The 25,761-nt window shown below is 42.7% G+C and overlaps 1 protein-coding gene across 4 annotated transcripts in view; it reads left to right on the forward strand.

The window, feature by feature from the left end:
* Nucleotides 1–25,761, forward strand: part of GALNT10 (polypeptide N-acetylgalactosaminyltransferase 10) — a 233,254-nt gene that overhangs the window by 71,246 nt on the left and 136,247 nt on the right. The window contains exon 1 of one of the 4 annotated variants that reach the window (XM_033180689.1): nucleotides 8,781–8,906. The exons of the other annotated variants lie outside the window; for them this stretch is intronic. Coding sequence (XP_033036580.1) covers nucleotides 8,796–8,906 — 111 coding nt within the window. The 5' untranslated portion in view covers nucleotides 8,781–8,795. Of the gene's footprint in view, nucleotides 1–8,780; nucleotides 8,907–25,761 lie in introns of those variants that run through there. 4 annotated transcript variants of the gene reach the window in all.

Genomic DNA, 25,761 nt, shown 5'->3' on the forward strand with positions numbered 1-25,761 from the left:
CATGTGATTCAGCAAAAAATGTATATAATGTATATATAGGCAGAGAGCAAATGCGGTAAAATATTAACAATTGGTAAATCTTGGTGAGTAAAAACAGTAAATGTTTTTACTCTTCTTAAAACTTTTCTATTGAAATTGTTCAAAATCGTAGGCTGACAATGAGGCAGAATTTTTAGAATACCAAGAGACAGAGATAAGTCAAAGGGCTTTTGGCTGTCCATACTGACCCTTTGGTCTCTGTCCAAGACAAGGATAAATGAACACTTGTTTCCTCTTTTCTTAGATGAAATCAATTGCATTTCTGAGCAGTACAGACCCCCACTTAGCAGTTCTTAGGGAGTGCCTGAAATCTACAGCCCAATACTGTGGGCTCTTCATGCCAACTGTCAAAAGAGGGGGCTTTCTTATGACTTCCAGTGGGCCAGAAATTATGGCCAATGGGACCACCAGTCAGAGCTCCCTTCCTGACCTCATTCTAGGATCATTCCAGGGGCGGTAGTGAAGCAGACTTTCTTTACCAATTTCTAAGGGAAACACTAAAATAGTCAGCGAGCGTAATTTCTGGAGAGAAAGATTTCTTGATGAGTATTCTAAACCTTACATGTTCTCCCCTTCTTGCAGTATTTATAGTTTGGGAAGGGATGTAGGGAGCCTTGTGGTAACATGTCAAGACTAGTTTCCTGTTCCCCTTTCCTCAGACAATCAGCAGGGTGTCATGTAGTCTTTAGACTTGAAGGAAAATGTGTGCACATCCCTTCCAGAACAAAGGGTGAAACCCTACTTGAGAACAGTAGACCTGGAAGGGACCTCAGGAAATAAGGGACCTCAGAACGTCTTCCATTTCCTGATGCTGACGAGGACTTTCACAAGAGAAGCCCACTGATTTCACACCTCATGCCTGCCCAGGGAATACACTCAGGAGCATTTGCAAAAGTCTTTAAACCAACTACTGCTTTTACAGTGTACAGACTGAGTTTTCAATGTGCAGATTTGCTATGAATTTATAGAGTGTTTTGATTCTAAATTCACAATGTGCATCTTTAATGGCTCCAAGTTTGGATAATTTTATGCTGTTTATATCCTAGCAGCAATGGTTTATGCATATTTCCCAAGTTATTACCCTCCTAGGAGAAGAGCGAACAGCCTCCTTTTACAAAAGACAGTCCCATATGTCCTGGTTTAGTGCATCTCTCCTCAAAGATCACTTTGCATTGAGATGTCAGGAAAGCATGACAGCTGGATGAAGCACCTACCCTGGTTTGCAAGCAGGTGGGTTTTCGGGTTTCTGGACCCTCTTACCCGGCTCCCAGATGGCCTTGCATTTGAAAACCGCCAATTAGGCACTTTGCAGTCACCTGGAGTTTTTGTTGAGACATGTTTCAATCTCATTAAAAAAAAAAAAAAATGTTGCCCACCTTCCTCCACTCCCATCAGAAAAGAAATTTGTTAACATGCAATGAGAACTTTACAAAACTCATCCAGAAACTTTCTTTCTGAGAGTCCAGCCTGAGGTGATCATCAGAAATGTGGGATGTATAGAACGTTTATTGAAACTTAAAGAAATTTTTGTATTGTGGCAAAATATATGTAACATGAAAAAAATTTAATAGTAGGAAACTGGAAGCAAGTAAATACCGAGCATTAGGGAATATGATATTCCATGTATTCAAATATAAGACATTCTTTGAAAATACTTTCAAAGAACTTTTAATAGTAGGAAATTTCTCTTGACATGTGATGACTAAAGAAAGCAGGCTCCAGACCTCCAATTAGTTCTTTAGATTTCAGATTTCAGGCACATGTCTTGAAACAACATAAATAAAGGAACTACAAAATTCTTAACAGTGATGATTATTGGATGGTAGGATTATGGGGGATTTCTTTAATTAAATGCTTTATTTTGAGTTAATTATGGATTTCATATGCACTTGTAATAAAAATTACAGGGAGATCCTATGAACCCTTTACCTAGTTTCCTATAGGGGATTTAAATTTCCTCCTTTGTGCTTTTCTCTTTTCCCAATAATCTACAATCAGGGAAAATAAAATTAAAGACTATCATTTTTTTAAAAAAACTGCCCAGGTGTAATGACTCGAGTGTTTAATTCCAGCACTTTGGGAGGCTGAGGCGAAGGATCCCTTGAGGCCAGGAGTTCAAGATAAGCCTGGACAAGGTAGCCAGACCCTGTCTCTACAAAAATAAAAAAATAAAATAAGTATCAGCAGGGTGTGGTAGTGCCTACCTGTAGTCCTAGCCACACAAGAGGCTGAGGTGGAAGGATTGCCTGAGCCCAGGAGTTAGAAGCTGCGGCGAGCTTGATTGTGCCATTGCACTCCAGCCTGGGCGACAGGGCAAGACCCTCCAAAACAGACAGAACTTATTCATCCTTCTGGAGAACTTTGCTTCAAATTTTAATTGATCTCTCATTTTCCTGTGTACCCATAGCGCATTACCTGGGCTTTCGGTCCCTTGTAGATCTTAGCACCTTCTGCTAATATTGGAGTTAATTGGATCCCATGCCTGTGTATGGTCTTTCATACAGTGAGTTCATGCTGGATAATCACAACATTCCTTCCAAAAGCATGAAGTTGACCCAGACTATTTAGAGAAGACAGGAAGAGAAACACATTTTTATATTAAAGTTAAAGTAAAACATCCAAATCATGGCGTGGTAAGTACAATTTGCAATATGGGATGAATATTTAAGGTGAAGCAAAGTAGCGGTGGCTACTTGGGGCCAAAAGCCTCCCAGATGCTCCTGCGCTAAGCACATCATGTTTTTCTGGGGAAAGTAGTAGGGGGTAGAGGATGGCAGAAAATGTGAGAAGCACTTGTTGTAGGTGACCCAGATATGCCTCTTGAATTGAATTCGGTGATCTGCTTCTTCAGCTGCTTTCTTGTCCCTGCCCAGCAGGATGCCAGGAAACACATAGCCCTGTAGAAAATACCTGGAGAAGAGGATGATTGGAGTTCTTCATTTCTTAAAAAAAGGTTTAGGTTTTCCCTGTCTTCCCTAGGGCCCATGTCTTGCTGGAAAATATGCTACTTAGAAATTAAGGCCTCTGGGTTCAATTTTTGGCTCCAGTGTTGAGCTCTGTGTAAGCCTGGCAGGATGTCTCATTTCTGGGTCACCTTTTCCTTGCCAGCAGAATGAGGTGTGTAGACCAAATCATTGCTAAGAGCCTTCTAACTCTAAGACACTAGGTTTAGTCGGTCAAAAGCATGTGATTTTCCCAGATTTGCCGAACTCCTTGTACCTAATTGAAAGTACACAATGAACTTGCAAGAATGTAAGCATCCTTAGATGCCAGCCTTCACTTTGGGTATTTTTCTGCCTCCTCAGTGAACCTTGATGTTGACACCTCTCATTTGTCATTAAAAAAAAAAAAAAAAAGTCTCAAGAAAAAGAAGGTTGTAGAAACTGATTAACAGGATACCCCCTTTTTTCCTTTCCCCTGAAGATTATCTTGGGAATGTCAAAAGCAAATTTTATGGGCAGGTTGGTCTTTTACAAGAGATGTGTTTACAAAGCATGAAATTAACATTTTTGCACAGAGCCAAATAATTGCTTATAACATAGTGACTTTAGAAGCAGGTTTGCAGCTTGAGCAGTTATTAGCCAGGTCAGATGGTACATGCAATTAGCAGACTCCATCACCAAAACAAAGTTAGCCAAGCACCTTGTAAAGGAGCAAGTCCCTAGCCGTGAGGAGTTCACCCATGATGTCATTTCAAATACTGGGCACAGCACAGTCCATTGACACTGAAGTTCACTGAATAACACAGTGTTAGAGGGTCAACCCACTCATGGAGCTTCAGACTCCTATGAGTCCACCATACAAAGTCACACTCCCTGGGTTGGCTAAAGAGACTCAACCAAACAGCATCCAAGCAACTCCTTACCAGAGAGGTAGCTGTACTTTCAGCCTCTCACCCAGACTAAACATCACATTAGAGTTAAGGAGTCCCAGATGACAACATTCGAGGGGGAGAGACAATAGAGCAGGCAGGTCTGGATAAACAGTGTGCACATTTGAGTAACAATTTAGGATATCCTCAAGTTCATAAAGGTGGTGAAAGAATATTAAATCTCATTCAGAAAAATCTATTCAAGGAAGTGTGTTGGTGTATAACTTTGGACTTGCATTCTTATTGGTAATGTTAGGTGGTATAACAGACCAACCCTGAATTTATTTATCATTCAATAAAGTTTAAATTATACTCTGGCTTAGGTCTTAAGAGTACCCCATAAGAGAAAAGGAAGAGGAAATGGAATTCTCAAGAAGTTTCCAGGGAACTTATTAATTTTTAAATTCACTTTGGAGCCAGGCGCAGTGGCTGATGCCTGTAATCCCACCACTTTGGGAGGCCAAGGTGAGAGGATTGCTTGAGGCCAAGAGTTCAAGACCAGCCTGGGCAACATAGTGAGACCCCCATCTCTACTTAAAAAATAGAATTTATTTTGGAAAATATAAAGAATCCGAGATGCCCTCATCTCATTGTGGCTCAAATCCAGGTGTGTGGAAGAGGGAAAAAACCTCTCCCTTCCTCTCTGCTCACCCCTCTGGCATAGTTTGTACTCTAGAACAAAAGGGAAAAATAAATGTTCCTCTACTGCTTGGCTGGGGTCAGGTTTTACAGAGTAAAGAGCTGCAAGCATTAGAGTCAGGCCGACCTGGGTTCAAATCCTAACTTTATCACTTGCTACATCTGTGTGGCGTTGAGCAAGTTACTTAATACTTGTAAAATCCTAGCTACTGTCTGTAGCCTTGGGGATAACTATACCCACCTCATGGAGTTGTTTTCAGGGTAAAATGAGCTAGTGCATTGAGAAGGAATTATTCCAGGAACCAGCACATAGTAGACATCCATTCATTCAGTTTATTCAGCTAACATTTACTGAGCACCTCTATGTGTCTGGTACAGTGCGAAGTGTTAGTAAGCGGGGTGTATGGTGAGCCACACAGACACTGCCCTGCTCTTCTAGAGCTTATAGTCCAGACACAGACATGCAGTCGTGTAACAATCACTCTAAATAAAAGTCTGCTGACTTAGTGCTCTGAAGGAAAGGACCATACTGTGCTTGCCAGAGGCTTGGACTTAAAAGGTCTGGGAAGAATTCTTAGAAGAAATGACATCTGAACTGAAATGTGAAGTGAATTTGGTGGAGTGGTAACAGAGTATGAAGAGTGTTTGAGATAGAGGAAACAGCATGTGCAAAGGCCCTGCGATAGGCGAAAGTGAGGTGCATTTGAGGAACTTACAGAAGTCACTGGAGTTCTGAGGCCATGGGAGCATGACACGGGATGGGCTGGAGAGGTGGGTAGAGGTCAGGCCGAGTAGAACCTTCTAAGCCTGGAAAGGAGTTTGGTTTCATCTTAAGAGCAATGGGAAGCCATTGGAGGATTTTAAGCAGGGTCTTAAAAATTATTATATATTTTTTGAGACAGAGTCTTGTTCTGTCATCAGGCTGGAGTTCAGTGGCACCATCTCAGCTCAGTGCAGTCTCCACCTCCCGGGTTCAAGCGATTCCCCTGCCTCAGCCTCCTGAGTAGCTGGAACTACAGGTGCTTGCCACCATACCCAGCTAATTTTTTGGATTTTAGTAGAGACAGGGTTTCACCATGTTGACCATGATGGTCTCCATCTCCTGACCTCGTGATCTACCCACCTCAGCCTCCCAAAGTGCACAGGTGCTGCTAAAAAGTATTAAGCTTAATAAATGCTAGCTGTTATTGTTCCTTTCCAAGAATTTTCTACTACATCCCAACCTTATTGATTCTTCTATTGGATTTTGTGAATACATAATTTTTAAAAATACACACAAAGAAGTCCTATTGATCCATTTGGTGTTCTGAAAGCAGAATCTGTAATATACTAGAACCACTTGGTCTATTGTGATGTGCTTCCTCCTCCATGTGGTATCAGAAGGACACTAAAAGCAGCCTGGCTCAATATATCTATAAATGCTGTGTCCTTTGAGCCCTGACATATTTCAGAAATGTGAGACTGTCAGAACCAGAGCCGGGCCCAGCTGGACGTGGCTGGGGCCAGTGGACTTGGCAGGCCTACTGAACTAGGTTGGCTTCCACAACCCAAGCAAGGTTGCCTTCAGGCCTCTACCATTGTGTGGATATAGGCTGGTGGACAGAGAATAGTGTCAGCGGAGGGAGCCTGGCATAGTTGAAGCAGACAGGACATTAGAGAGTCTGGGACATCCTTGGGAAGGGAACTAGGGGCTGGACTGGCAGAGGGTAGGAGGGACTGGGCTCTTGAGTCAGAAGACCAAGGGGAAGCCCACAGTGACACCAAGGTGAGAGGTGGGTCCTTGTCTGAAGGAAGAAGGAAAGAATCTGGGCACTGAAGCTAGTGGAACAAGTCCAGGTAGTCTGACCCAAACAGGGATACTGAACCCCACAACCTCAGGTCCAGAGGTCTTACTCTTTCTCTTATCAAAGGCCAGACTGACCTTCAAAGCCAAGTGGCTTGGCTGAGGCTCCTAGTGGGGATGAAGGAGGTCTCAACTTTTAGGACATATTTGATGACAATGATGAGCACTTCCAAGCGCATGGTCCTTCACATTACAAAACACTTTTCTACGCATGTTGCCGTTTGATCCTTCGGTCAGCTGGATGAAGTATCCTGGGCAGCTGTTATCCTCCTTCTCCAGATGAGGAGACTGAGGCCTGGTCATTACACACCATGTTCAGGGTCACTTGTGAAATTGGAACTCCTGACTGGGCACAGTGGCTCATGTCTGTAATCCCAAAACTTTGGGAGGCTGAAGTGGGCGGGTCATCTGAGGTCAGGCATTCAAGACCAGTCTGGCCAACATGGCGAAAACCCATCTCTACTAAACATATAAAAATTAGCTGGGAGTGGTGGTGCACACCTGTAGTCCCAGCTACTCAGGAGGCTGAGGCAGGAGAATCACTTGAACCTGGAAGGCAGAGGTTGCAGTGAGCCGAGATCACACCACTGCACTCACTCCAGCCTGGGTGACAGAGCGAGATTCTGTCTCAAAAAAAAAAAATTGGGACACCAAGTGGCCAGTCGAGATTCATTTGCTTGTGTGGCTCACTGCATGCCTTAAAAAGGGTAAAGTGGACAAGTAATATGTCCAAAGAAACAATAGCCTGGACAGATATTTGAGTCCTATAAATGAGGCTGTAATCCCAGTACTTTGGGGGGCTGAGGCAGGCAGATCACCTGAGTTCAAGACCAGCCTGACCAATATGATAAAACCCCGTTTCTACTAAGAATACAAAAATTAGCCAGCGTGGTGGCATGCGCCTGTAATCTCAGCCACTCAGGAGGCTGAGACAGGAAAATCGCTTGAACTCCGGAGGCAGAGGTTGCAGTGAGCCGAGATTGTGCCATTGTACTCCAGCCTGGGCAACAAGGACAAAACTCCGCCTCAAAAAATAAGTAAATAAAATAAAAATAATAGAGCCAACGCCTCTTTTAGATGATTTTGCTGCATTCAAGCTTTCTAAGTCCAAGGGATTGTGTGGGAGTATGTGTGTCTGTCTGTCCTTCTCATTATGTGTTCATTTCTATCTGGTGAGGAAGCGGAAGTCATTATGTCTGTAAGTGTTGCGTCTTTTGAGCCTTGACATGTTTTAGACAGTGTCCCAGTAGGTGCCACATGTCCAGTCATCTGTGACTCCTTCAGGAAACTAAAATGCATACCTAGAAAGGAAAGAGTCGAAAGCCAGAAATGCAGGTGGAGTCCACGCTGAGGTTTAGCTCATCCAATAGAGTATTTCTTAGAAAATAAGCCTTCTGCAGTGTGCAGAGAAAAGCTTTTCTCCCTACCCCCGGCTGCTGCTCTGCCTCCTTCCTGCATGATTTTTTAAAGCATGCAAAATGAAATGAGGCCCTTCACGTATGAGACAGCTATTTTCTCAGGTCTCATGCCTTCCTTATGAATAGCTCGAATAATACAACTTATAATTATGCTTTGCCTGGCAGTATATTTTTGCCTTCTGAGTGATAGTTGAAATTTCCTGGCAAGTAAACACCCTTGGGAATGAGCCTCTTCTGTCCCACCTGGTGCAGGCGGCCCCTCTGTTACTGTTCCTACCCGCCCTGGCCTCCAGGGCTGCCTCCTTGCAGTTCTTAGGTCATTTCGCCAAGAAGTGCTCCCCAACTTCCTCACTTATCCCAGGGGCACAGGGAGGTCTCAGCACCCCTCCCGAGGGAGTCATGCCAATCTGATTAATTAAGGTAAATAGGGGGGTTTTTGGTAGTGGCTTAAACTCCAGTCAGGTAACCTAGGCAACGGCAGGGAGTCTGTGCCACTGCTGACAAGTAATGTGGGATTAATTTCTTCCCAGATCTACGGCCTTCTTTTAGGCTCAGGGTCCTCTTCAAGAACCTCGAGAAGGAAGTAGGCTGTTGGATGACAGGGGGAGGGGAATAGGTAACAGTCAGCCTGGGTTACTTGTGGGTGTTTTGTCCCTCCAGGAACACCATGTGGGCAGTGGAGTGGAGTGGAGTGGGCAGACATCAGAGGCCTGGGGTCACTGCCATTCACCTGCATCAGGAACTTGAACAAATCCCTCCTGAACCTTGTGTTAGCCAGCTCCATGTTCCTATCCCAGCTACCAGTTCCATGTCAGTTTCCCCATCTATAAAATAGGAATGATAATAATAGTGCCACCCTCTAGGGTTGTGGTGAAGATAAGGACTTGAAATTGCCTAGCACAGAGCCTGGAACATAGAGAGTCCAGTAAGTGTTAGCATTTCAGGTCTTCTGTATGGGAGAAAGAGGCTCAGAGTGCTCTGTCTTATGTGTACTCTGTTTTTTTACAGACAGGGTCTCACTCTGTCACCCAAGCTGGAATGCAGTGGCCGGATCATAGCTTATTGCAACCTTGAATTGTGTACTCTAGACTACCAGGTAGGAAATGGGCTCAGCCTGGAGATGAATCTGCAGTTTCTGGTGGTTAGGAAAGGGGGCTGCAGATGGGGAATGCTGAGGGAGAGGGGTCAGCTGAGGCCCAGAAGGCAGGCAGGAAGATTGGGAATAAGGAGAGAGTGGCCTGAGGGCCAGCAGAGGAATGGAGAGGCTAACACTGCACTCAGAAGAACCTAAGCTGTTGGAGGAGGATCTTCTGAGGCAACAGGTATAGAGGTGTGGCCCCTTGCAGGAGTTTGGTTCAAGCCTGAGTTCCTGTCCGGTGGCCCAGATCACTTGTTGAGCATGCAGTTTTATAGCTGCTGTTCCTGGCTTGAACTCTGGCCAGCACGGAGAACCTGATTCTGGTGGTTTCTCCACCATATGAAGCAAAGATCATGGAGAAATAAGGTCACATGAAAAAGACATGTAAGCTTCCTGTTCAGGGAGTGAGGCCAGCAGATGCATAATGTATGGTTTCTCATGCTGCAAGTGGACTCGGGAGAGAGTTTGTAACCTGTGGAAACATTTCAGACTTTTGTAAGTTATAAAAGGAGAGAGGGTTGCCAGGAGCATAACGTCCAGTAAATAGCCCTGAGCCTGGCCAAATAACCTCAGACAAGCCAATCCCTGGGGCTCAGTTTGTTTATTAAAAAATCTGGAGGGGATACACAAGCAGCTGTTAATAGTGGTTATCTCTAGGGGGTGAGAGTAAGCGTTGGGAGTAGGGAGAAATTTTTATTTTTCATTATACCCTTTTGGCTACATCTTTCACCATGTGCCTTTATTATTTTTATAATTGCAAATCAAATTATAGGGTTTGGCATTTTTAAAATGCCGTGAAGGGGTTGGATTAGATCATTGGTTTTCAAACTTGTTTTTTAAAGCAGTGGAACACTTTTCACATAATCTTATTTGAAAGCCTAATTAATGTATCACAAAGAAGAAATTGGGGCCCTTCTTGCCGGGCTCCCCGTCCAACTCCCAGTTGCTGCATCTCCAGATATCCATTGAATGTGGTTTGAACATAATAGGTTTACATTATTTCTCTGGAGCCTCTTTCACCCCTTCAATTCTATGCTTCCCTTCTATTTAGCAAAGAAAGCTAGGACATTCTAAACCCTGTAGCCTAAGCTGCTGCTTGCACTGCAGTAGCTGCAGACACACCCTGGCCCTTTGGAGAGTCAACAGTTGGGGAGGATGAGCTGTGTACAGGCTGAATGTCGTTCAGACTCTGGGGGACAGGAAACATGTCAACCCTGAGTTATTTCTGGGTTGAAATGATAGACAATGTTAGAAGGTGGATTTTGCAACAATTCTAGGCAAAACTGAACCTGGGGCTTTGATAGGTAGGATGCTAAAGAGACATTGAAATGGTGTAAGGTGATAGAAAACCATTCCCCTTGTAAAAACGTGCTTATGAACACAGACCTGCTGCTTACTTATGCTATGATCTTGCCAAGTTACTTGGCTTCTTGGAGTCTGTAAAAAGGGGAAATACTAGTGCCTACTTCCTACAACTGTTGAAAAGATTAAATGAGACTATAGGTCTAAGTGCCTGGTATATTGCCTTGCTCATGATAGGAGTTCAGTAAATGTGGGTCACCATCATCGTCACCAAATTCCTGGACAAGTCAGAAAATGGCCTTACCACCTCTTCCTACATGTTCTTGGTGAAACCTGTAACCTCTCAGGACCTCATTTTTCCTTATCTGTAAATTAGAGGTGCTCAACCAGTTCAGGAGTTGCAAATTGGTGGCCTGCTAGATAAAATCTAGCCTGCAAACGTGTTTGTTTATCTCATGTAATAAACTAAAAATCAAGAAATAGCCCCTAGAAATCTGAATTTTCCAGCTTCCCTTTGAAAAATGAACATCTAGTTCCACTGGCCCTCACTTGGCAACAGTTGGCGGGAGCTGGGGTAGCAGCTGCCCCTCCCATGGGCATGCATGCACTTGCCTCTCCCCCAGCCATCATATTTCTGCAGGGCCTTACACCTGGCCAGTCCCCCTTCACAACATACATAAGCAGCTGGGTTTCCAAAGTCTGGATTGGAAAGTTTCAGGAATTCTGTGCCTTTCTCCTGGTTCTGCCACTGGCTCATTCCATGACCCTTAGTGTATTCCTTCACCTCTCTGAACTACCACATCACTGTCTATAAAACGAATGAGTTAAGCTTCCAGCCTCAGCTTTCTTTGGGTCTTCTGTGCAGTTCATAAACATTTACTGGGTTGCTCCTGTTTCCAGGAATTCTAAAAAGCATGTGGGAGGATACAGAGATGAATAAGAATGGGTCTGGGCCAGAGATGTTTTATAGCAATGCCTCTCAAAATGTAGTCTGCAGACCGGCACCAGTTCACAATGAGATAGATATGGGAATTGAGGATAGTTGTTCGGAGACTTTTGTTGTAATTTGATATTGCCATGACAGCCAGGTGCATGCTCAGTAGACTCATCTTGTTGAATAGACATAGAGCAGTTCACATGCTGTCAAGCTCGTGTGGTGAATTGCATGTGACGCAAGCTTTATACTTGTTTCAGTTACTATTGGTGCTTAACAAATTGCTCCCAAACTTAGTGGCTTTAAAAGAACAACAGTCATTCATTTGTTCAAATCTACAATTTGAGCAGGACTTTCTGAACACTTTATCTCTGCTGCACATAGCGCCTGCCAGGTGGGTCAGCAGGAGCCAGAGGATCCACTTCAAAGATGGCTCATTCGCATGACTGATAAAGTGGTGCTGGCAGTCAGTTCCTTTCCTTGTCGACCTCTCCACAGGGGAGGTTCTTCATAGCATGGTGGCTGGGATCCAAGAATGAGTGTCCCAGGAGAACAAGGAAAATGTGCCTGGCACTTTTATGATCTAGTCATGTAGAAATCAGAAGTCACATTGCATTTCTGCTGCCAAACTCTATTGATTGAAGCATTCACAAAGATTTGCCCAAGTTCAAAGGCAGAGTATGGAAATTCCACCTCTCAGTGAGCTTGTGGAAAGGTTCTAGAAGAACACGAGAGACAGAAGATTTCACTGCAGCTAGCTTTTGAAAATATAATCTGCCATACTATTGAGAAGTATATTATGCTCCCATTGCTGTGTAACAAGTTACTACAAATTTAGTGGCTTAAAACAATATGAATTTATTAGTTCAGAGTTTTACAGGTCATGAGTCTAACTAAGCTGACTAAACTGGAGTTTCTGTTTAGGATCTGACAAGGCCAAAATCAATATTTCAGCCAGGCTGGGCTCTTATCTGGAGGCTCTGGAGAAGAATCCACTTCCAGACTCATTCAGGGTGTTGGCAGAATTCAGTTTTTTGCAGTTCAGGATTGAGGCCCCTGGTTTTTGTGGAAGCTAGGGGTTGCTCTCTGTTCCTAGAGGCTACCCGTACATGGCCCCCTTGATCTACAAAACCAGCAATGCCATATCTAATTCTTCTCTCTCTTCAAATCACTTTGACTTCCTTCTGTACCGCCAGATGGAGAGAGCACTCAGCGTTTTGTGTGTGATTAGGTTAAGTCGACTTGGATAATCTCCATTTTGCCATATAACATGAGTAATCACAGGAGTGATATCTCATCATATTCACAGGTTCCATCTCGATTCAAAAGGGAGGGGATTATAGGAAGATGAAGGTCATTGGAAGTCATTCTTAGAATTCTGCCTACCACAGATGGTTTCATTCACAGTGAATTAGAAATTGAAGTGGTTCTTCATTACAGATAGTTTAAAAACACTAGTTTAGAGTCCAGTAAGAGGGAATAACATGTATATAAATGGCTATAGTTTAAGACTTTAAGTGCTAACTTTCAAAAAGAGAGAGGCAGAGAGAGTGCAGTGAGAGGTCAGTGGAAGGGAGATTATTTTGTAAGTGGAGGGGGATAGAAGTAGGTCTTCTTGAAGATGTGGTGTTTGAACTGAGCCTTGGGAGATAGATGTTATTTGGATCTTAAAAAATGAGGTGGGAGGACAAGATTCAAACAGTTCTATTTCTGTTTTGGCAGCTTAGCATGCAAACACAGAACGGAACTGAATCCTCTCTAAGGTCATTTGATTGATTCCTCCTTACCATAAACAATGCTGTATAACAAATTACGCCAAAGCTCCGTGACCTCAAACAACAACCATATATTGTTGCTCACAGGACTACACACCAGTCAGGTGGTTTCTCTGGCCTTGGCTGTGCTGACTCATGTGTCTCTGGTCAACTGGGGCTGGGCTGGGCAGCTCTGCTGAACTTGGCTGGGCTCTCTCCTATCCTTGGGGCTTGGCTCTCTGTCAGCTGTCTAGGATTACCTCAGTTCTTCTCCACATGTCTTATCTTCTGCTTGCCTCTAACATCTCTCTAGCATACTAGGCTGGATTTGTTCTCATAGAGGAGGCAGAAGGACAAGAAATAAGTGCAAAAGAGTACAAGTCTCTCGAAGCTTGGACTCAAGCTGGCACACTGTCACTTCTGCCTCATTCTTTTGGCCAAAGCAAGTCACAGAGCCAGACCAACTTCAGTAGGTGGGGAAAGAGATTCCACTCTTGATGGGAGGAGCTACACAATCACTTTGCAAAGGGCCTGGGATGGAGGATTGAGACCACTTTCACAATCTACTGTAGTCATCCTGAGAAATGGTCCTCAACTCTCTAGAATGAAAGAAATTCAAATGCATTGTTTCTCAGGCTTTTGGAGAAATCTAAATGTGATAAATTTGGAAAATGTACAGTGACTCATAAACCAGTTATGAGAAGCCAGGCTTATAAAATAGTCTACAGTCTTCTTTGTGAGTGAAAGACAAAAGAGGAGTATTTCAGGGCAACTTTATTACCTTTACTCATGTGGTACTCATTATATACTCACCCTTCAACACCCAGCCCCAGTGCCCCTCTGCAAAACTGTTCCCAGAACCATTCTTCTGGCTCCTGAGAATTTGTAGTTCTTCTCCCAGGTCCCAGTAGCAGTTTTTGAAACGAAATGATCTCCAATCTGGCCTGTGGCATAGACATAAATCATTGTCTTTATGATATTCCCTGCAGTACCTAACGTAAGGCCAAAAAATAGTAGTTGCACAATAAACATGTATTAGATGAATGGACAGATGGATGAATGGATGAGTGAGTGGACAGATGGGTGACAGATGCTTCAGAAATTGACTGAAACTTTCCTTTGGAAAATGTTAACATAAACTTCATTTCCCTCCTTCCAAGTTAGTATGTCAGTTTGAAATCTTGGTGTAGTTGTTTGATGTCTATGTGCTTTTTTAAAACAAAACAAAACTGAATTGCACGTTGCCAAGAGGAGAAATCATGTTGTATTCTCCCTCATCAACCCAATCCGTATAACCATCAAAAAAGTATGTGAGTTTCCTAGGGTATTAATCATTGTCTAGTGAGTGGGGGTAGATGAGTGGTTGTCAGGGTGGAGGACTTCTAGTCAAATAAACTTGTGAAATGCTGGATTAAACAAAGTTAGACAGCTTTCTTTTCTGTGTGACTTCAAAGAGCCTTTAATATGCTAATATACATTTGAATCACCAGAAGGATATTAGAATATGTAAAAGTTGAAAACGAGAAGAATTGGCTTTTTTAGAGGGGAGGAGAAGGGAGGTATTTTTTTTATTGTGCTAAAACGAATATAATAGTTGTCATTTTAACCATTCACAAGTGTACAATTGTGTGGCATTAGATATGTTCACAATGCCATGTAACCATTACCACTATCTATACCCAATTTTTTAATGATTCCCCACAATAACTCCCTGTAAACAATAATCCCCATTCTTACTCCTCTGTAACCTCTATTCTACTTTCTGTCTTTATGAATTTGCCTATTCTAGGTACCTCATGTAAGTGGAATCATACAATGTATGACCTTCTATGTCAGGCTTGTTTCACTAAGCATAATACGGTCAAGGTCTATCCATGTTGTAGTATATATCAAAATTCCATTCTTCTTTATGACTTAATAATATTCCATTGTATATATATGTCACATCTTGTTTCCATCTTCATCTGTTAATGGACACTTGAGTTGTTGTCACCTTTTGTCTATTGTGGTAATGTGACTATTAAGAATATTGGCCTAAGAATGTCTGTTCCAGTCTCTGCTTTCAGTTCTTTTAGATACATACCTAAAATGGAATTGTTGGATTATATGGTAGTTCTACATTTAACCTTTTGGAAACCACAAAACTTTTTAACAGCAGCTGCACCATTTTGCATTTTTACCAGCAATGCACAAAGGTTTCAATTTCTCCACCCACATCCTCACTAACACTTGTTGTTTTCCACTTTTTAAATTATAGCTAGCCTAGTAGGTGTAAAATGATATTTAATGGTAGGGTTTTTTGTTGTTGTTTTTTTGCCTTTTTGGGTTTTTTTTTTTTTTTGAGATGGAGCTTTGCTCTTGTTGCCCACGCTGGAGTGCAATGGTGCGATCTTGGCTCACCGCAACCTCCGCCTCCTAGGTTAAAGTGATTCTCCTGCCTCAGCCTCCCAAGTAGCTGGGATTACAGGCACGCACCACCACGCCCAGCTAATTTTGTATTTTTAGTACAGACAGGGTTTCACCATGTTGGCCAGGCTGGTCTTGAACCCCTGACCTCAAGTGATCCACCCACCTCAGCCTCCCAAAGTGCTGGGATTACAGGCATGATCCACTCCACCCAGCTTAATGGTATAGTTTGATTTGCCTTTCCCTAATGACTAGTAATGGTGAATTTATAAAAGCTCTTTTTTGTTTTTTGAGACCAGGTCTCACTCTGTCCACTGGAGTATAGTGACATTGTGTCACAGTGTGTGCAGTGACTCACTGCAGCCTCAAACCCCTAGACTCAAGCAATCCTCCCAGCTCATCCTCCTAAGTAGCTGGGACTATAGGAATGTGCCACCACCCTTGACAATTTTTGTTTGTTTGTTTGTTTTTTTAGAGATGAGGTCTCACTGTGTTGCCCAGACTGGTATGAGTTCTTTATGCATTCTGAATATGTCCTTAATCAAATATGTGTTTTACACAGTATGGAAGTTCCTCAGAAAGCTAGAAATAGAACTGCCATATAATCCAGCAATCCAGCAATCCCACTTCTGGGTATATATCCAAAGAAAAGGAAATCAGCCTGTCAAAGAGACATCTGTACTCCCATGTTTATTGCAACAAGGTAAGGAATCCACCTAAATATCCATCAACAGATAAATGGATAAAGAAAGTGTGGTATATATACAAAATAGAATATTTTTCAGCCATAAAAAAGAATGAAATTAAGTTATTTGCAGCACCATGGATGAAACTGGAGGTAGTTATGTTAAGGGAAATAAACCAGGCACAGAAAGACAAATACCGCATATTCTCACTTATATGTGGGAGCTAAAATAGTTGACCTCATAGAAGTAGAGAGTAGAATAGTGGTTACTAGAGACTGGGAAGGAAAGGGGTGGAGGGGATAGGAAGAGGTTGGTTAATGGATACAAAATTACAGCTTAAATAGGGCTAAGTTCTAGTGTTCTATAGCACTGTAGGATGACTGTAGTAAACAATAAAGTATTTTTTCAAATAGCTGGAACAGAGGATTTTGAATGTTCCTAACACAAAGAAGTGATCAAGGTTTGAGGTGATGGATATGCTAATTACCCTAATTTGATCATTATACATTGTATGCAGGTATCAACATATCATTCTGTACCCTATAAGTTTGTACAGTTAGTATGTGTCCATTAAAAATATTATTTTAACAGTGGCTTATACCTGTAATCCCAGCACTTAGGGAGGCTGAGGCAGGCGGATCACGAGGTCAGGAGATAGATACCATCCTGGTTAACACGGTGAAATTAAAAATACAAAAAATTAGCCGGGCGCGGTGGCAGACGCCTGTAGTCCCAGCTACTCGGGAGGCTTTGGCAGGAGAATGGCGTGAATCTGGGAGGCGGAGCTTGCAGTGAGCCAAGATTGTGCCACTGCACTCCATCCAGCCCGGGCGACAGAGCGAGACTCCGTCTCAAAAAAAAAAAAAATTATTTTAAAGGATACATGTTTTGCAAATATATTCTCCCAGTCCCAGTTCATGGCTTGTCCCTTAAACAACAACAAAAGTTTTTAATTGTGATGAATTCTAACTTATTCATATTTTATTGCAGTTTGTGTCCTCTATAAGAAACCTTTGCCTAAACCAAAGTCACTAAGATTTTCTCACATACTTTCTTCTACAAATTTTATAGTTTTGGCTCTTACACTTAGGTCTATGATTTATTTCAAGTTTACATCGTGTCGGGTGTGAGGAAGTGTGGGGTGTATTTTTTTGACATATGAATATCTAATTGTTTGGACACTATTTGTTGAAAAGATTATCCTTTACCTATTGAATTTTCTTAGCACCTTTGTTCAAAAACAACTGAATGTGTATTGTTATGAGCTGTCCACTCCATTGATCACATATCTGTCCTTACCTTATGGCCACTCTCTCTTGGCCACTGTATCCCAGGAGTGCCTTGAAATTAGGACATGTAAGTCCTCCAACTTTGCCCCTCTTTTGAAACAGAATTATTTTGGCTATTTTTCCAGGTCTGTTGAATATCAGTTTCTATAAAGAGTGCCTTGAGTCGATCGATCAATTTTGAGAGGACTCACATTTTAACAATATTGAGTCTTCTGACCAATAAACGTGATGTATCTCTCCGTTTATTTAGATCTTTGATTTCTCTAGCAGTGTTGTAGTTTTCAGTGTGTAGGTCTTATACATTTTGTTAAATGTATCTCGACTATTTGATATTTTTGACACCATGGAAATTGGTATTTTAACATCAGTTTTCAATGTTTCATTGATAGTATTCAGAAATAAAATGGATTTTTGTATATTGACCTTATATGTTGCTAAACTCATTAGTTCTACTAGCTTTTTTGTAGATTCCTTAGCATTTCTTATGTAGATAATTGTGTCATGGGCAGATATTATTTTGATCCCCATTCTACCGTCAAATAATGGAGGCCTGGAAAGACAAGGGGACCTGCCTAAGGTCCTACTTTTCATAAATGTACAGCCAGGAATCTGAAGCCTGTGTCTTTCGGGTCCTCCTTCAAGAACCTCTCCACACCGTAAGGTATTCCTCAGTCTTTCAAGCCTCAAGAGAAGAAGCTTATATCAGTTACGATTATATTTGAATGGTTCAAACAAGATAGTGTATTTTTCTGTCACTTCAAAGTCTGGAGGTTTTAACTCCAGGACTAGTATCACATTTCTGCCCCCTGAAGTCCTCAAGAACCTGTACTCCCTGCTGATGGCTTCAGCCATCCCGAGAGCGTGGAGCTGCACCTTATGGTCCATCATAGCGGCCTTTGCATTCTAGGCAGCAAGACAGAGGAAGGGATAAACAAGAAAGGCAAAGGTGCACATTAGTAATTTTTTCTGATAAGTTCCATGAGGCTGGGTCTTAACCTGTTTTGTGCTGTAGTAACAGATGCCAGAAACTGGATAATTTATAAAGAAAATAAATGTATTTGGCCACAGTTTCCGAGGCTGGGAAGTCCGAGATCAAGGGCAGCATCAGGTGAGGGCTTTCTTGCTGCCACACAAGGTGGTAGAAAGCATCACATGGGTGAGAGAGATGGATGGGACCAAATTCATCCTGTAAGGGCCCTGCTCTCACAGTAATTAACCCACTCCCTCCATAACAGCATTAATCCATTCATCAGGGTAGAGCCCTCATGAGCTAATCACGTCTTAAAGGTTCCACCTCCCAATACTGTTGCACTGAGGATTCAGTTTCCAACACACAAACTTTGGGGAACATGCTCAAACCATAGCAGGCTACCATGCAGCTCCTCCACTCACCTCTCATTGGACAGAACCCAGTCAGGCTACATCTAGCTACAAGGATGTCAGGAAAATATCATCTTTATTCTGAGCAATCATATCCCAGCCAAAATTCTTATTTCTGTGGAAGAAAAGAACAGCTCCTAGGGGATATACAGCAATTTCTGCCACAAGCCTTAGTTAGGAATCCAGAAAGGAAACTGTTTGAAAATGAAAGAAGGAAGAAGGTGGAAGAGTTCAAAGCCTGTTGCATCTTTTTAAAAATTATTTCAGGATCAGGTGAGTCAGCTCTCCTTTGAGTTTTTAGCCCATTAAGTTGACCTGAAGCCATTTAGTCATAGGATAAAGTCAATTCTCAGAACCCTTTTATGGTATCAAATCTTTGTGACTATATTAGACATGTCTAATCCATGGGTGACCTTTCCTTCATCTGGAAAAGATAAAAGATGTCTCCACTCATTCATTCATTATTCATTCATTCAACAGAAATTGATGTCTTCTCATAGAGCTCACAATTTGAGGATAGACAGACAATAGTCAGATGATCATCCAAATGAATATGAAGTCACAAAGGAGCAGTGAGGATGCTGTAAGTTCCCATATCAGGGGCGTGATCTAGCCAGAGGGGTCAGGGAAGCTTGCCTGAGGTTTCGATGATTCCTACAGGAGTATCTGCATTCACAGCAGTTTGCTGTGGTCTGGGAAGACTGTCCCGTGTGCTCTCTTGTGGTTGCACCTCACATATCCTGCCTGGGACACCATATATCTAAGAAATCATTATATAAGAACAAGAGAGGCTGGGCATGATGGCGCACGCCTGTAATCTCAGCACTTTGGGAGTCCCAGGTGGGAAGATCGCCTAAGGCCAGGAGGTTGAGACCAACCTGGGCAACATAATAAGACCTCGTCTGTACAAAAAAAAAAAAAAAAAAGCCAGGTGTGGCGGTACATGTACCTGTAGTCTTAGTTTCTTGGAAGGCTGAGGCAGGAAGATTGCTTGAGTCCAAGAGGTCGAGGCTGGAGCTGCAGTGAGCTATCATCATGCTACTGCAAGCCAGCCTGGGCAACAGAGCAAGATCCCATCTCTTAAAAAATAAATAAATAAATAACAAGAATGCCAGAGTGAGCGTGAGGCAGGATAGGTAAGGGGCTGGGTGCTGCCCAGGAGATTCAAAGCCCTTTATGGCCTCCACCCTAAGAGAAGCAAAGAAGAATTCACAGAGTTCTCAGTTTCCAAGATGGGAGATGGACAAGGCCAGGATCATTGTCCAGGCAGAGACTTTCCTCCTGGGCCAGGAAGGAGTTCAAAGAGGAGGGGACTACCATCAGTCACATGTTGTTTCCCCATGCTCTTACCCCTCTCCCCTTCTTGGGGGACCTTTGCAAGCAGTGAGCAGCCAGCCAGGCCAAAGAGCCAAGATTGTAGAAATCAACCAGTGGGTCACTGTCTACCAGGTATACTTGGAAATTCACTCTTCCAGCTTAAGGCAGCTGTGGCAGATGGGTCCTGTCCCCTGACCAACGCCAGCTGATGGGTAAGCACTGCTTGGAGTACAGTGTTGAGAAAGATTCTCGAAGTCTGGAATCCACAAGGAAGAATATTACAATAGGTTGGTGATGTCTGCTTTTGCCCTGGTGCAACTGAGAGGAAGGAATGGGACATAAATATAAAAGTGCTTTGTAAATTATGAAATACTACCAAATAGTAACTAATAATGGTAGCTAGCATTGCTAGTGCTTCCTAGATACCAAACACTGCTAAGAGCTATACTTGCTGCATCTCATTTAATCTTCATAATAACCTTTATGCTAGGGACTATTAATTTCCCCCATTTTACAGTTGGGGAACCAAGGCTTGTGAAAAATAGCGTAACTTGCTCAAGATCACAGAGCTAATAAACAGAACTGTGGCACAAGCCTAGGCCTTTCCAACGCCAAAACAGATGGTCTTATTCACTCTGGTCTGCTGTCTTCAGAATGTAGGGGATTATGATTATAATTATTACTATTATTAGAGCAACTTCTTTGTTACTGGGTGGCTCAACCCTACTTACCCAGCTAGGAGACTAATAGGATATGTTTGCAGTCATTTTTTATTCTCTCTCTGAAAAGTAGGAACTTGCCTTCTGATGAGCTTTCCAGTCCCTTTTTTTCTTTTTTCCCATCCACAGCTGCTGTGCATAGCAATATTGCAGCCCTCGCTCCTGCCCAGCCCATCAAGCCTCTAAGAAGAGCACTTTCTAGGGGCTTTCCTGTGATTGATCACACATCAGCTAGACTGAGATTTTCAAAACCTCTTGGGAATTGCCCTCTTGGTACAGAAGTATGATTCATCTCACCATGTTTTCCTTATTTGAGAACTATGTTCCTTCAGCCTTTATAGATACTGAGTTTGGGAAGGAATGGGCAGGTACATGTGATAGGTGATATTAGCTGTGATGATTATACTCATGTGGTGGCTGGCAGTTTGCAAAATGCTTTCATATGGATATTCTCTCCAAGCCTCAGTTTTGTCATCTACAAAGTGGATATAATGACGATAATAATATAGTCAAGTCTAATCTCATGAAAGAGTTAGGCTATAATAAACTTACCACTTAAGGTGAAAATAACACAAAATCAGAATCACCCTTGACAATCGCCCATGGAATATGAAGACACACCACCTCTCAAAAGTCCAGTTTAGGCAGTTTTAACTCCAGCGTGAACACCAATGATGACTGTTTCTTTGGTTGAAGTAATCACAGTGCCTTCTGAGGTAGTGAAAATACTTATCTTCCTAGAGTAGGCTCCCCCAGCACAGAGCGCTCATGCTCCCAGGGACCGGAGAGAACTGGGGCCTCCAGGGACTCTGTGAGGGCACAGGCACACTCTACATGAGCACGGGAAGCTCGCCATCACCCCTCTAGGATTTCTCTCTTCTTTCTTGACTATGTGTCACTGAATTCTTGAGGGTGAAATAGATGCAAAATCTTATCTCATTAGGTCTGATTTCCTGACTTGCTTTCTGTGGACAGTATTGAAACTTAAAAGTAACATGTGAGGACACAGACACTAGGCTAGGTGAGGGGAGAGCTGGGTTCAGGTCCCAGGTAGGTTTCACCTGCATCTGTGGGACTATGGATATCCAGATCTTACAGATGAACTTCTCACCTGACTAAGTTCTCAGGCTGTATTTTTGACTCAAACCCACAGGACCCTAGTAACCTCTATTTTTAAAAAATCTGTGTGTGCCCACCCCCACTTCTGCCTTCCCAGCACAAGCTAGCATCATCTCTGCCTGCACCACTGTAATAGCCTCCTTCCCGGCCTCCAGCCCTCCTCTTGGCCTCCTAGTCCCTTTTCCACTTGGCTACAAGAGAGCTTTCCAAATGCAACCTGATGTTATCACCTCCTTATATAAAACACTTGTATTTCTAAATGCTCCTGGAGGAAAGACAGAATCCTCACCCCTGCCTACCTCTCCTTCCTACCAGACTTTCCCTGCTTCTCTGTGCACCACACACACTGCTCTTCCAGGCCCTCCTGTGATTCGTGTTTGCTCAGCCACAGAGTCTTTGTATGTCTTTACTTTTCCCTCTGTCTGGAATGCTCTGTACTCCTCCTTCTACTGAGTTAACCTCTAATCCAATTTTCTCAAGAAAGCCTTGCAGGCTGGATCAGATCCCCCCCAATCTGATCTGAAAGAAAGGGACTCTCTTTGTACCATGTACCACTCTTTTATGACCTGCCACTGTAGCTTTTTTAATTTACCTGTAGTTTTGGATGAAAGTCGACATTTCTCCCCCACCACACATACTTCTATAAGCTCTATGAGAGCAGGACCCCTGTCCGTCTTCCTCCCCAGTATATCTTCAGCACCTAGCACAAGGCCTGATTTGTGCTTGTGTTCATCATACACTTAAGTTGATGGATAGATGGACAGATGGACAGATGGATTGATAGGTAAGAGACTCAGATGAACATTATCAAATTATCGATCAGAGTCGATTTGTTTTTTTTCCCCCAGTGATAAAACATTTGGGCACTTATCCTGAAGAAAGTGTTGAAATTGTTCTTTTAGAATGGAAGGGAAAAGCTACTGAAGGTTCTATTTGCCCTTTAGATAACAGGCATTCCAAAGTATCTTGGCTTTTTTTCCCCTCCCTACTGTTTAAAGTCTTTTAATGAGCTTTCACGCCTTACATAGCAAATGACCTTTTCTAGAGCCACCTACACCAAACAAAGGAATTGGAGGGTTGGTATGGTTTTGTCCTTGGAAACACAGGATCAGTCCTTTGAAACAATGGCTCCTATCTGTGAGTGACCTTCCCCTCTTAGGGAAGGGCCAGATTTCAGATTTCAACATCCTGGTGTTGAGACAATGGAGTTACTGGAGCAGGGACAACAGACACAGCCCCATTGCTTATTGGACCAACAGGACTTGCCTGACATGGGCCCAGCGGATGTAGTCTCGTGGTTGCTGGGTTGTAGTGCCTCCTTCCATTCATAAATAGTGCCATTCAGGTTTGATTATTTTCTCATACAGCTTGATCCTGGTTATAGTGAAAGTTAAGTTTTCTCAAAACAGCAGCCTACTGGATAGGTGCTAGAGTTGGGTCAGCCTCACCTAAGTCTGACTGTGGGGTACCAGAATGAATGATCCTCAGCCAATGAAAAGGGGAAACAAAATCGTCTCTCTCCTTGCATTTCTCATGGGAGGAGGAGGATTCTGAGATTAACTGAAAGTGGATAGGTAGTAACGTATTTTATTCTTGGAGCTCTACTTCAGCCTGTTCCTTGCTCAAAGACTTACTGTGGCTCCCACCTGCCAAGCAGCTCAGATGTAAGGCCCTCCAATTCTGGTCCAGACTTCCTTCCTGGTCTTATTGCTCATGACTCTCTTTTGCATCCTGCTCACTCCAGCTGTATCAGGCTCCTTGCCATTAAGTAAATATGCCCTTCACTTTCTAACTCCCATTCTTTCCACATACTTTCCCTCTAGCTAGATTCCACCCCCAACCCCCACCCCTCAACTGCTACCAGTTAAAATCCTACCCCTTCTCCCAGGTTCCTGTCAAAGACTCTGCTTCTGTAGGAATTCTTCCCCAATCATCCCAGGTAGAATTTAATTTTTGGCTTTTGTAAATATCTATTGAATTTATCTGTACAGCTTTCAAGGCACTATGTTGTAGGCTTGTATATGTGTGTGTGTGTGTTTTCCTTCCTTATAAACTTGTCTCATAGCTGTCTGTGGAGGCCATGGACTACCTTGTTCATCTTTGTCCCTCCCAGAGGTCTTTGGCCATAGTAGGCCCTCAATATTTCATTTTTTGGATGAATGAATTAATAAAAACAATCCAGCTTATGTCCTTGAAATTCAGGAAGAAAGTACATTTATCTAATTGTCCACACTCCCTTGTTTAAACTTTATGCTTTGAGCTAAATTAAGGCCTACCTGGTCCTCTTCGAAGGTAACCTTGAAGGTAATCTTGAAGAGATTACTTTGTGCTGTGTGTGTGTGTGTGTGTGTGTGTGTGAGAGAGAGAGAGAGAGAAAGAGAGAGAGAGAGAGAGACACAGAGAGAGAGAAAAGTTTATTAATCTACTTGGTAGATAAACAGATGTTTGAAATTATAGTTATTTAAACCTCAAAGCAAAATCATTTCATTGCCTTTGTGGGGTTCTTTGAGAGGAAGATGGAAGGAAGCCATCCTAAAATTTGCAGCAGAACCTGGTCTGTAACACAGCCTCAGACTGTGGATGAAGCAGATGACCTGCTCAGCTTTCCTTCCAACATTGCTGTTTGAGAGCATACAGCCCTTTCATTGTTTTGAAGACACTAGCCAGCTCGGCCAGAGATGCTCTTTGCCAAGTCTGCAGTGTTGGGATTAGAGTATGCACTTTAACAAATCTTCCTTCTTGAGCAGAATATAGTTGGCTTGCTTCACCACTATTCTTTCCTACCTCCAAAGGCTGCCAGGCCTGCTAAGTAGTGATTAAACAAAGATTAAAATTCCATTTGTGTGTGTGTGTGTGTGTGTGTGTGTGAGAGAGAGAGAGAGAGAGAAAGAGAGAGAGAGAGAGAGACACAGAGAGAGAGAAAAGTTTATTAATCTACTTGGTAGATAAACAGATGTTTGAAATTATAGTTATTTAAACCTCAAAGCAAAATCATTTCATTGCCTTTGTGGGGTTCTTTGAGAGGAAGATGGAAGGAAGCCATCCTAAAATTTGCAGCAGAACCTGGTCTGTAACACAGCCTCAGACTGTGGATGAAGCAGATGACCTGCTCAGCTTTCCTTCCAACATTGCTGTTTGAGAGCATACAGCCCTTTCATTGTTTTGAAGACACTAGCCAGCTCGGCCAGAGATGCTCTTTGCCAAGTCTGCAGTGTTGGGATTAGAGTATGCACTTTAACAAATCTTCCTTCTTGAGCAGAATATAGTTGGCTTGCTTCACCACTATTCTTTCCTACCTCCAAAGGCTGCCAGGCCTGCTAAGTAGTGATTAAACAAAGATTAAAATTCCATTTGTGTGTGTGTGTGTGTGTGTGTGTTTGAGAGAGAGAGAGAGAGAGAAAGAGAGAGAGAGAGAGAGACACAGAGAGAGAGAAAAGTTTATTAATCTACTTGGTAGATAAACAGATGTTTGAAATTATAGTTATTTAAACCTCAAAGCAAAATCATTTCATTGCCTTTGTGGGGTTCTTTGAGAGGAAGATGGAAGGAAGCCATCCTAAAATTTGCAGCAGAACCTGGTCTGTAACACAGCCTCAGACTGTGGATGAAGCAGATGACCTGCTCAGCTTTCCTTCCAACATTGCTGTTTGAGAGCATACAGCCCTTTCATTGTTTTGAAGACACTAGCCAGCTCGGCCAGAGATGCTCTTTGCCAAGTCTGCAGTGTTGGGATTAGAGTATGCACTTTAACAAATCTTCCTTCTTGAGCAGAATATAGTTGGCTTGCTTCACCACTATTCTTTCCTACCTCCAAAGGCTGCCAGGCCTGCTAAGTAGTGATTAAACAAAGATTAAAATTCCATTTGTGTGTGTGTGTGTGTGTGTGTGTTTGAACACTAATCGATTA

The sequence above is a fragment of the Trachypithecus francoisi genome, unplaced genomic scaffold (genome assembly GCF_009764315.1).
Source record: "Trachypithecus francoisi isolate TF-2019V2 unplaced genomic scaffold, Tfra_2.0 Lachesis_group2, whole genome shotgun sequence".
In the NCBI taxonomy this organism is placed as follows: domain Eukaryota; kingdom Metazoa; phylum Chordata; class Mammalia; order Primates; family Cercopithecidae; genus Trachypithecus; species Trachypithecus francoisi.